This window comes from Elgaria multicarinata, chromosome 2 (genome assembly GCF_023053635.1).
Source record: "Elgaria multicarinata webbii isolate HBS135686 ecotype San Diego chromosome 2, rElgMul1.1.pri, whole genome shotgun sequence".
NCBI classification, from domain to species: domain Eukaryota; kingdom Metazoa; phylum Chordata; class Lepidosauria; order Squamata; family Anguidae; genus Elgaria; species Elgaria multicarinata.
The window spans coordinates 97,539,196-97,550,838 of record NC_086172.1 but is presented as its reverse complement, the minus strand read 5'-3'; the positions used below and the strand labels follow the sequence as shown (position 1 = coordinate 97,550,838).

Genomic DNA, 11,643 nt, shown 5'->3' with positions numbered 1-11,643 from the left:
TTTTGTAAGATAATTTTGCTTCCCTTTGCCTTCTAAACCTAGGCAGATTGGGTTACTCATCTTTTCCTTCTGCAAGAGCATAAGTGCCTAAATACCCAGGACACCATGCCAATTGCCTTTCTTTCAGCCTTCAGAGCATCAAGGCCAAACTAAATGGTATGTTAAACGTATGAGTGGATATAACAAATCTGGGGGGGGGGGGGGAGGAGAGAGAGAGAGAGAGGATATGGCAGGGGGCCAGATCAGTATCAGGACTGCAGCACATGGAGACAGAAGTTTAGTCATTCCCCTTGCCTTGGAGCTGCTACTTGCCCTGACAGAGAAGCTGCCATAGCTTAAAAACACTCCCACCTCTCATGGCTCCTGTTTTTAAAAGAAAACATGTTTAAACATAAAATCTAGTTTGTCCCTTAGACACAAAAAGAGTGCATATAAAGCATAGCATGTCCTTCATCAAACAATATTTACCTTATGTGACAAGCCACTTTGTAGTACACTGTTCCTTGCTATTTCACACAGGTCACAAGTGCTCAGTTTCCACACTTGAGCTGCTATGGCATATTCCTCCATCAGTGCTTCCTTCAAACATATAAAAATATGATTTCTATGAACCAAGTAAAGTATAAGTGCAGTTCACTTATGGTGAGCAAATTGCTGTGAGCCACAGACAACTTGGGCCATCACACAGTCAAGCTTAGCTTTGCAAACAGAAGGGCCAGAGACTTGCTTTTTGTAGATTTTGTTGTTGTTGTTGTTGCTGTTGGTAAAACACAGCTGTGATTCCTGATAAAAATTGGTAGGCTATGCACAAAATATCTCACAGTTCATTTAGGCTACTAGTTCCCATCACAATATTTATTTGTTTATTTGTTTATCATTTTAGGCCTTTAGAAGTTGCCCTGTAACCAAGTTCTCAGGGTAGTTTACAAGAATAAAAGGAGTGTGTGTGTGTGTGTGTGTTTGTGTGTGTGTGTGTGTGTGTGTGTGTGTGTGTGTGTGTGTGTGTGTGTGTGTAAATAAAAACAGGTCAACATTAAAACATATAAAAGGAGCATAAAATAAGTAGGAAAGAGATTAGACCTCCTGGATCAGATTAAAAAGGCTTGGGAAAATCAAAAGGTCATCACTTGATGCTGAAATGACATCAATGTAGGCATTAAGTGAGCCTCTTTCAAGAGGGCACTCCATAGCCAAGGTACCACCACTAAGAAGACCCTTTACCCAGCAGCTACCTGCCACACCTCACATGGTGGGAGCAGCCAAAGAAGGACCTCAGAAGCAGATCTTCAGGTCTTTAGAATCACAGAATAACTGATAATTGTAATCCTATGCACACAACCCAGGAGAACCCTCACTGAACACAATACTTCCAAGTAAACATACATGTGACTGGGCTGTTTATTTTGAGTTGACTGGAAAATATTTAAATTAATTCAATTTAAAATGAAATGAACTTCCAAAATTACTTTTGTACAAATTACCTTTGTATAGTGGAATTGCATAGGGTCATCTGTAGAGAGAGAGACATGGAGTCCCTTGTGTAGAAATTCTCGTAGTGGATTTTTTGAATACTCCAGGAACAGACTGTTGTTGCTAAGAGGGGACATGGCAATGGGAATTTGTGCAAGATAATAAAGATATTGGAGGACTGGACTCTGTACAAAAACAACACAAAGAGTCATTATTCATTGGTACAGAGAGATAACAGGAAGGGAGACATTCAGTTAGAGGAAATGGAAAGCACTCTTCAGTTATTATGACTTGGGAACATTTTAACCCTCCCCTTACCCCTAGGCATGGTGCAAGCTGGATCTGTGCAGTTATTTTGTACATTTTACAGTGATGTGTCTATATAAATAAAAGGAAGTGCTTGTACAGTATGTCCTTAATGGTCTCGAAAACCATATATCCAATTGTTATGAAACTTTTAGGACATTATTATTATTATTATTATTATTATTATTATTATTATTATTATTGTACATGGTGCTGTACAGAGTAAAATTATTTGTTCTACCTTTACTTGGGATGGTTTTAGGCATAGTGAAAATTTCAACTGCCATGTTGGACCAAATGGCAGCAAATAATTTTTTTTAAAAAATTTACTGCTTCAGTGCCATTTGACTGATTTAAACCAAACTTCATATCATGATTCAGCACTGCAGCAAGCCGATTTTAACCATACATGTTTTTCATAGTTTGTCATTAAAAAAAAATCAAGCCCCAAATACTGAAAACAAAAACACAAACACATTGAAGTATAAAAATAGAACAAGCAGTTTGAAGCCAGGGAAGATTAGTAGGCTGAATTATAGGCCTTCCCCTCCATTCTGCTGTGAGGCAGCTTCATCTAAGGGGGAAGGAGTGCACAAGTCCCTCCCTTAGGGAGCTATACAGGTAGACCATGGCAGAGGCTATGGGCCCATCTACACCAAGCAGGATATTCCACTACGAAAGTGGTATGAAAGAGTTCTATAAAAGGCAGGAGCCACACTCCTGCTTTATAGTGATATTGAAGTGCACTGCAGGATCTACACTACTGCTTTATAGTGATATTGAAGTGCACTGACAAGTGTTGGGGCCCATGACACATCTACACCAAGCAGGATATTGCACTATGAAAGCGGTATATGGTATGTGTCAATGGGCCCCAACACTTGTCAGTGCACTTCAATATCGCTATAAAGCAGTAGTGTAGATCCTGCAGTGCACTTCAATATCACTATAAAGCAGTAGTGTGGCTCCTGCCTTTTATAGAACTCTTTCATACCACTTTCGTAGTGGAATATCCTGCTTGGTGTAGATGGGCCCATAGCCTCTGCCATGGTCTACCTGTATAGCTCCCTAAGGGAGGGACTTGTGCAGTGTAGATCCTGCCTCCATATATGTCTTTCATACCACTTTCATAGTACTATATCCTGCTTGATGTAGATGAGCCCTATGCCTAGGAGTGCCAGCAGGTGTGCCTCCACTCAATGTGTTCGGCACTGACAGCTGGTTAAGTTTGCTTGAAGGGATCTCTGTATCAACCTAAAGGCAATTCCAATGTGTGTGAAACCATGTCTGGTCACTAGTTGTAAATATTTATTTATTTATTTATTTATTTATCTATCCATGAAAAGTGTTAAAACTTGGAAGGTTACCAAAAAATAGTTCAGTGAAGTGGGAAATATGAAAGATCTTCTGCTGTCTGTAATGAACTGGACTGTGGATTTAGCAAAATCCAGCAATTCAAGTGTCAACATTCTACAAGGAAAACAGAATCATTAACAAAATTATTCTGTGACCAGAACTTGGGTTGGTATATGTAACTGAAATTGAATTTTCCTTGTTGCAGAATTTTCATTTTTAGATATATCCTGATGGGAAGAGAAGGGAAAGTGCATGGATAGATTAAGGAATAATAGGTTGCTGAATAATGTGAAACAGAAAATTGCTGTCTGAATGATAGAAGCCAAAGCACGTCATTGCGGGGGGAAAGGCATCCAGATATATCCCTCAACAGCAGAGCAACAAGTGTGTGTTTATTGCTCTGAGGGGTCACACAGAAGTCTAAGTATTAGAATTATATTGGCCCAAATCTGCCACCCAGAGGACAACTGTTTCAAACAAAAAGAACAATCCAGCCAAAATGAAGCTCTTTTAAATCCAACTGATTTCAGTTGCAGAAAACTAAGTATGTCCTTAAGCTCTCCCACTGAAAACAATGGGGCATGCAGGTCAATCCTATTTATATTTACTCAGGAGTAAGTCCCATTGCGTTCAGTGAGAGTTGTTATTAACAAATGTGCATAGGATTGTGGCCTTAAACTGTAATCCTATGCATGGATAGACAGAAAAAAACCCTGCAGTTCCCAGCATGCTTCAGCCAGCCATGCTGGCTGGGGTACGCCAGGAGTTGCAGAACTTCTTTCTGTCTAAACGTGCATAGTATTGAGCCCTTAATATGCTTAACTTTTGTTGCATTGTGTCTAATATGCCTATTGTGCTATACCTTCTTCAGGAGTAATCCATGCGAAATGTTGTCCGCAGTTAGAAAGGCTGATACCAAGTGAGTGATTGATCCAGCTTCTCCACAATGAGGCCGAAAAAGAAAGGTGCTCATACCTCTTTCCCTACAGCAATTTAAAATAAATCCAATTCAAATATCCGCCCATCATGCATTCTCTCCTTTGCAATTCCTGGGTAATCAGTAACATTCATGATATAAGCTCATAACCTGAATTTGATAGGCAACCAATTTGAATCTGACAGAATAAATTAGGTGAAACACAGATGTGCAGCACACTCCTAGGTGTGTTTACTTAGAAGTGAGTCCCACTATTAGGCAAAATGAGGCAGCTGTCGAATGAGGCAGTTACTTAATTTATTATTATTGAATGTTTACTGCCAGGGAGGTGAGGGAGAGCTCTTTGTGGGAAAGTCTACCTCAGGAACAGAAATAACTTGACTGGCCTTAGGTACTATTCACCTGGACTTGGGAGGGGCAGTGGAGGGCAGGGGCCATTGGCTGTCATGCCTCAGTCAGCAAGGTGCCTTGGGCTGTCCCAGTCCATTGGGCTTACTCCGTTGCAAGCATGAGTACGATTGCAGCCCACCCATGTGACTCAGCTCAGGTCACAAGATGACTCAGACATTTCTGTGGAACAACAAAGGCTACTTTTTCCTTAGCACTGATTGTAGCACCAGTCCTGACCCAGGATTGGAAACTTAAAGGAACCATAATACAGGAGAGAGGCCTGTCCACTTAGTTTTCCCGTTTCGTGCTTCTTAATTACAGCAGTTTCCTCCGTTCCCATACAAATCACAGGAGTTGTGAAATCACTGGACTGGAACTTATTTGCTATCTACTCTCACTGTTAAGGGGAATAGTAAACGAAAGCTGCTGAGCAAACAATATTCAAAGAAAAATGATTTTGTAATGTTCTTGAAATGGTGGGACTTCCTGAGGGAGAACCGGTTGCTTTGCAGCATTCTTTTTTAAACGCCGCATGAAAGCACACGCAGGAAAGTGGACATGCCACACATAAGAAAAGCTTTAAAAACTGCTCCCAGTAAGGCATAGGAGAGTGTCATCCATAATGTCACAGACATTATCCTATACGTGCCGGTGACAATTTCAGTACACATCTATTGCAGAAGTCTTGATTACATGGCTGAAAGCTTGTTTAGCTTTCTCCAGATACTGCTTGAAATGCTATACTAAATCTTGCAAAACTGATTTGACCAAGAGACCACAGCAGGTTAAAAAAACACAAATGTGAACAGTTCTGGCAATTGGTCTACATGTCTCTGAAAAGGTGTTTCCTTCTCAGTTGACAAAAGGAACTGCATGCATGAAGACATCCTGCATGTTTGTTTTCTCAGACTGCAAAGCCTGATCTAGGTGCCAGAGCTGGGCATGCACAGTCCAGTTTGCATAATCATCTGTTCAGAGCAACCTGGAGCTCCCAATTCCCATCATCCTCAGCCGGCATTGGCACCAGTTGTAGTTCCACAACATCCGGGGACCCCAGGTTGGGAAGGGCTGCTGCTGCTGCTTCCCTCCCCCAAGAGAGATGAGTTCTGTACAGAAGCTGTCACAAGGGCTGCCCATGCGTAACCCTAGCTCCTGGAGCAGGCTTTTCAGTCTGGAAAACATGTGCACTCTTTTGCAAGCACAATTCTTCCTTTTGGATTGGGATGAACTTCTGTACTCAGCCATAGGAGTAGAATCACGAATAGAGTTGAAAAACAGCTCTAAAAATGAGATCTTAAATACACTCATATTTAAATGAATAATGTTAGTCTGACTAAGGCATACTTCAAATTCCATGTCACACCTTTCTACAAAGATGTAGATATATGAAGATATAAACACAACTACTTACTTTCTAAGATTGTTGAGAACCATGATGTTTGCGTACATGTAATACAAGTAATAACTATATGGAGGATTCTTTCCACTAGTCCAAATGTCAGGATTTGGGCTCTTGTCAGAGAACATGTGGTCACTATGTTTGGATTCATCATCCACACTATCAAACCCTGTCACCTAGAAATTCAACAAAAACAGATTTCAGTGTAAACGTCAGTACACAAAATACGAGGCTCTCCATGAGTGAAAAAGCCTACTGATTCTTACAAAACTGGAGTTCCACCTATCATTTCTTTAAAAAAAATCATTTCCTCTGAAGTTCTAAAAAAGAATATAATCCTAATCATAGTTCTGGAGTATCTATATTATTTATAGAGGCTTAAGACACTGTTTAGAATGCAGACTATAAGGCAGTTACAAGGGTTACATATGAAGCAATTTGGGTTTGGCTTTTTAACTTTGCTCTTCCGTTATTTTTTTGTCTCTTCTTTCCCAACCCCATACTCTTCCTTCAGCTTCTGTTTGCAAAGATAGATTGAACTGCATGTCACCAGCCCTCATGCTGGTGCCTGGGGAGGGAGTGGGGAGGTGGTGTCTGGAAAGAATGTCAGGACTGGGCAAATACAGTATTTGTGTGAAATCTGAGGGCTCCATCTGACGAGATAGCTGTTGCAGCATAGCTATTTCCCACACCACACAGGTAATGTCATAAGTTCCTGGTGAGTCAACATGGGAGAAGCCCAGGCAACAGCTCTTTCCTGTGCCAATGGCAACCATCCTGGAAACTGGGGCAATAGTGGAGTTGGGGGGAGAGCTCCTACCATGTGGCCTCCAACTTCTGATGTTACTTTTGCAGCACGAATATAACAAGAGCCATGTTGGATCAGACCAATCATCCACCTAGTCCAGGATTCTGTTCGCACAGTGGCCGAAAACCACAAGCAGGACTTGAGTGCAATAGCACCCTCCAACTTGTGTTCCCCAGCAACTAGAGTACATAGGCATACAGCCCGATACTGGAGAAAATATATAGCCATCATGACTAGTACCCATTGACAGCCTTATCCTCCATAGATTTGTCTAATCTCCTTTTAAAGCCATCCAAATTTAAAGTCATCACTACATCTTGCAGTAGCAAATTCTGAAATCTGACTATGCAACGTGTGAAGTACTTCTTTTATCTGTCCTGAATCTCCTACCATTCAGCTTCATCAGATGACCTCAGGTACTAGTATTATGAAAGGGGGGGGACTTTCTGTCTGTCCTCTTTCTCCACATGATGCAGTTTTGTACATGTCTATGTCTCCCTTTCCTCATTTTTTTTTCTAAGATGGAGCAGTCCCAGACATTGTAGCCTTTCCTCATAGGAGAGTTGTTCCAGCTCTTGATTCCCTTGATCATTTTGGTTGCTTTTTTCCTGCATCTTTTCCAACTCTACAGTATGGATAAGAGTTACACGGCAGCTGCTCCTACATCAGATCAGAAGGGACTCTGAGCATTCAGACCAGCCAATCAAGGCAGAGCTGCAGGATTCTATTAGAAACCAAGCTCATGACCTAGATTAGTCTCTAATCTCATGGCCAGCACTAGTAAGAAGGCAACATGAAAACATAAGCCAGCCTCTCTTTCATAGAAACATGGCCAACAATGGTCATATTTCGTTAATGTGACAAATTGCCCAACATTCACACCAAAGCCAGCAGAATCAGAAATCTTTAAGCATCTGTAAGCAGATGGAGTTATTTATTCCCACCAGAGGAAAGTAAAAATTTCTTCCACTCTCTCTCTCTCGCCCAATAGATATGTAACAATTCCTTGACCACACAATGCAGGCACTAAGAAATAAAAACTAATTACAACACACAGGATGTGGCAGATTCAGGTGTGGCTTTTAGAGTAAGAAGAGGTAAAATACTGAAGCACTGATTGTGGCCACTGTTTCATACATCATGAATTCTATTGTTCTGACTCTTGAATAGGTCTGCCCACCTCTTTCACTTTTACATGGTTATGCATTTTTACTTACTTTATTCTGCTTCTGTTGTTACCATTAGTGCCATGTGTAGAAATAACATATTGAGAAGGGAAGAATTGTGGATGATGGAGGAGAATGTTGGGAAGTGATTTGTATGTTAAAGGTTGTTTTAGAAGAGATATATTTGAGGATATTCTGACGATTAAAAGGTTGTGCATCAAAGTTTGGATTTTGGAAGAGGCAAGCAGCAACTCCCTGGCAGATAGCAATTCACCACCATATAATGAAGTTATTGCAAATATAAAAACTGTGGCATCTTGTCTAGAGTAACAGTATTTCACTTTATAGAATGCCACAGAAGAGGGGCTGGGTTCCAGCATAGTCAATCTACCAGTAGATGGATACCAGGGCATAGTTGGAGGGCACACAGGGGGCTGTCAGGGTGAGGAGAGAACGCGGAAGCCCCATTCCACCAGTGGTATTCTTCCACTGGCACAACAAAGATGCTGAATCCACCCCCAGGTATCCAATAAAATCCGTTCCCTTTCTCTGAACCACACAGTGTCAGCCAACAACAGTTTTAAAATTAGTCACAGATGTTTTCCACTTCCTTATTAAAAAAAAAACCACAAACCAAGTTTAAATTGGTAATGCCCATATAGTTCAACCTTCTTGTTGACATGTGAGTTTAAAACATCGCTTTTGATAGACAAAATCCATGACAGGGCAATTTTAGCCCTCAAAATTATGTTTTGAGTGAAGGCATATTTCTATTTCACCACGGTAAATTAATAACTCAGCAAAACTCATTCTTCTACAAAGGCCATGGCGAGATGAGGGGGATGCACTGCCACAATCTCGCGATTTTATGATCGTGAGATCGTCGCCCTCATCTACATGTGGCACACGACATCGTGGCCACCATTTTGAATTTATTTTTCTTAAAGGAACAGGAGCGCACGAGCGCTCCACCGAAACTTAAGTAGTTTTTTTTAAAAAAAACCCCAAAACCTTGCCCTCCCCCCCCACCCCCGATGTGCCCTGTGCCTGGGTCCCGGCTCCTCGCGGTTACTCATAAGGAGCCAGGACAACCCACAATGCCTCGGATCATCCTGAGACTACGGGAAAAGTGGGGAAAAAGGGCCTGCCGATGTCCCGGGGCAAGGGAGGGATCTTCTCTCCCTGCTCCCGGGATGCCCTGTGCATCGTGTGGACACACAGGGATGATCCCAGGGCGATCACCGGGATATCGGCTGGTCTAGCTATGCCCATAGACTTGTGTATTGTTAAGACAGACCAATGATAAGAACAATAAAAATAGTGTTTAACCTATCCAGGAAGATTTGTGCTCAGTGTTCCTACTTGTGCATTTGAATGGTCAGAAAAAAATCCTTCTGTTGGATCAACCATTTAGGGCTTTCACCACCATGCACATTACTATAAAACTAAAGCTCCCTTAAACTGTGGTGAATGCCTGGGGAGCAGCTTCATCAAATGGCTTGATGTATACTCCCTGTGGAAAATGTGCATACTCATCCAACACACGCACAGACACTTTGGATCAGGAACCACATAAGCAAAAAGATCAAGTGTCTTTGGTTCCTAGAACTGGATCTCAGGGTTGTGTATGAGGCTATTGTTACTGGGTTCTGAACTGTGCATGCAGAATTACTGGGTGATGTCAGCGTTGACAGCTCCAGTCATATGTTCGGGGGATGCAATACTGATGGGCAGGTAAGTGTGGGGAGATAGAAAAACACATTAACGCACTCAAAATCCACTACTGCAGTCATGTATTTCTGCAGAGAGGATATACATTTAATGGTGAGGGGACTTTGTGAAGCAAAGTAGAGAAGGAGCAGGCTTCTAAATCTAAGCAAAAGCAAAATCAGAACTACAGCCAAGATAGCTCAAAATCTGCATAAAGAAAAAAAAGCAACCTCTATAAATTATGCAGGTTTGCTGATTTTGCACAATTTATTCAGTTATGCTCTCTGTCGGGCAGGTCAAGACAGTGATGCCCTATTTCTTGGAAATCCTGCTCAGACCCCCTCCCTCTATTTTTTGAGAATTCATTTCACCATGTATTGCCAAAACATTTTCAAGCCTATCATGAGAGCTTTAAGGATCAGAATCTTGCTTTCGAATGCAGGGAAGAGAGTAAATAAATAAATAAAGTTACAGTGTTCAGGATATTTAATCCAACAACCACTAGAATATTTCAAGCCTGCAATGTGACAATGGAATCACTGGATACATGATGCAGCCCTAGAGACAGACTGTTCACATACTTACGTATTTAAGGAAGAGGTGCAGCTCTTTATGATCCAAGGGGTTGATAGTTGCCTCGAACAGAGGTAAGAAGATGTTTTGCAGCATTGTCCCAAAACTAGGCAGAATATTTTTTGACCTAAATATATCACTGAAAGAAAGGAACGACTTAAGTATCTTTTCATTCTTTTTACTTGGGGTATGATCTATCCCTATCCCTCTGCATGCCTGTGTGCAGCACCCCCCACAGGCATTCTACTCAACCTTCCCACGCCCACCTACCCACCCACTAATGCTTGTGCTGCCACTGTGTTGGGTGCTCTGCAATGCGTCGAGGCCGTTTCCACAAGACCTTACATGTGGCTACCCAGCAGCCTACTCTTCTCCTGGCCGCTGGCATGCAGCACGGTAAGCAATATTTGTGGGAGTAATTGCATGACAGAGACCTGCCAGACACAGGAGGGCTTTCTGGGGAGCTTCATAACTGAGTGCAGATCTCAGTCTGTGTTTCCCAATATTCCAATATTGGGAAACACAGACTATTCTAGCCACAATACAGTGACTACTTATTTCATTGAACTAAAAGAGTTTTGTCTCTCTGTGGCCAGTGTAAAAGGAGTGTATTCTGAAGCAATACCTTATATATTGCTTACATCAGCCTTGGAAACCCAGGTGTGTCTATGGAATTACCAGTGAACTCCGGTCTCAGCTGAGATCTGCCACAACCTAACTCTGCAGACATTTCTTCAGACAGTTGAAGACATATCATTTAGACCTGGGTTTGTTTGTTTTAAGCTTATAACTGTTGATTGAATGCTGATAATACACAGTTTATCAGAATATATATTCATTTAAAGTTGATGTGCTTTAATTACTCTGTTGTTGTTTTGTTCTTTACTATAACCAAGAGCAAGCAAGACAAAACTTTTTATATCAATCAATAAAAATAACTAATAACCTTATGAGAAATAGTCTGATTCATCATAGTGTCACTTGATAAGAATTAGTTTCCTATACATAGGCTGTGTTTGCACGTAACAGTAAACCATAGTGCAAGGTTTGACCCTGTTCAGAAAACATGCTAAGCCATGGTGGTTAAGCATTTTGAGCTAAACATTATGGCTTAACGTATCGTGTGAACCATTCCTAACCACGATGGCTACATAGCCATGGTTTAAACACACTCACTAACCATTTGATGCAAAAGGGTTAGCGGCCTAACCATGACTTAGTGTGCTGTCTGAACAGGCCCTATATGTATGAACAGGAACAAACCAGTGCACGGTGCCGGGCTCACACAGTTCCTCCCCTGCCACAGGTCCAGGAGAAGGAATCATTCAGATTTCAGGATTGCTTTAGCAGACTCTTACTTTGTAGTTAAGTGCAAACCTGGAATTATAGTTAAGTACAAACCTGGAATTGTAGTTTTAAATAAATTCATTTGCTAAAAAAATCACAAAAAAATCTGGGCTATGATGTTTTCTTGTTTAGCAATTGACTAGAGTTTATTTTAAATCACAAATCTTGGTTCACCAGTCAT

General features: G+C 41.3%; 1 protein-coding gene across 3 annotated transcripts in view; it reads right to left on the bottom strand.

The window, feature by feature from the left end:
• The window catches only part of AMPD3 (adenosine monophosphate deaminase 3), a 41,590-nt gene that overhangs the window by 5,185 nt on the left and 24,762 nt on the right, over positions 1–11,643 (bottom strand). For all 3 annotated transcript variants that reach the window (XM_063117276.1, XM_063117275.1, XM_063117278.1), the window contains 5 exons: positions 10,128–10,254; positions 5,871–6,034; positions 3,995–4,115; positions 1,482–1,655; positions 469–579 (listed from right to left, as the gene is read on the bottom strand). In XM_063117276.1, coding sequence (XP_062973346.1) covers positions 469–579; positions 1,482–1,655; positions 3,995–4,115; positions 5,871–6,034; positions 10,128–10,254 — 697 coding nt within the window. The remainder of the gene's footprint in view (positions 1–468; positions 580–1,481; positions 1,656–3,994; positions 4,116–5,870; positions 6,035–10,127; positions 10,255–11,643) is intronic.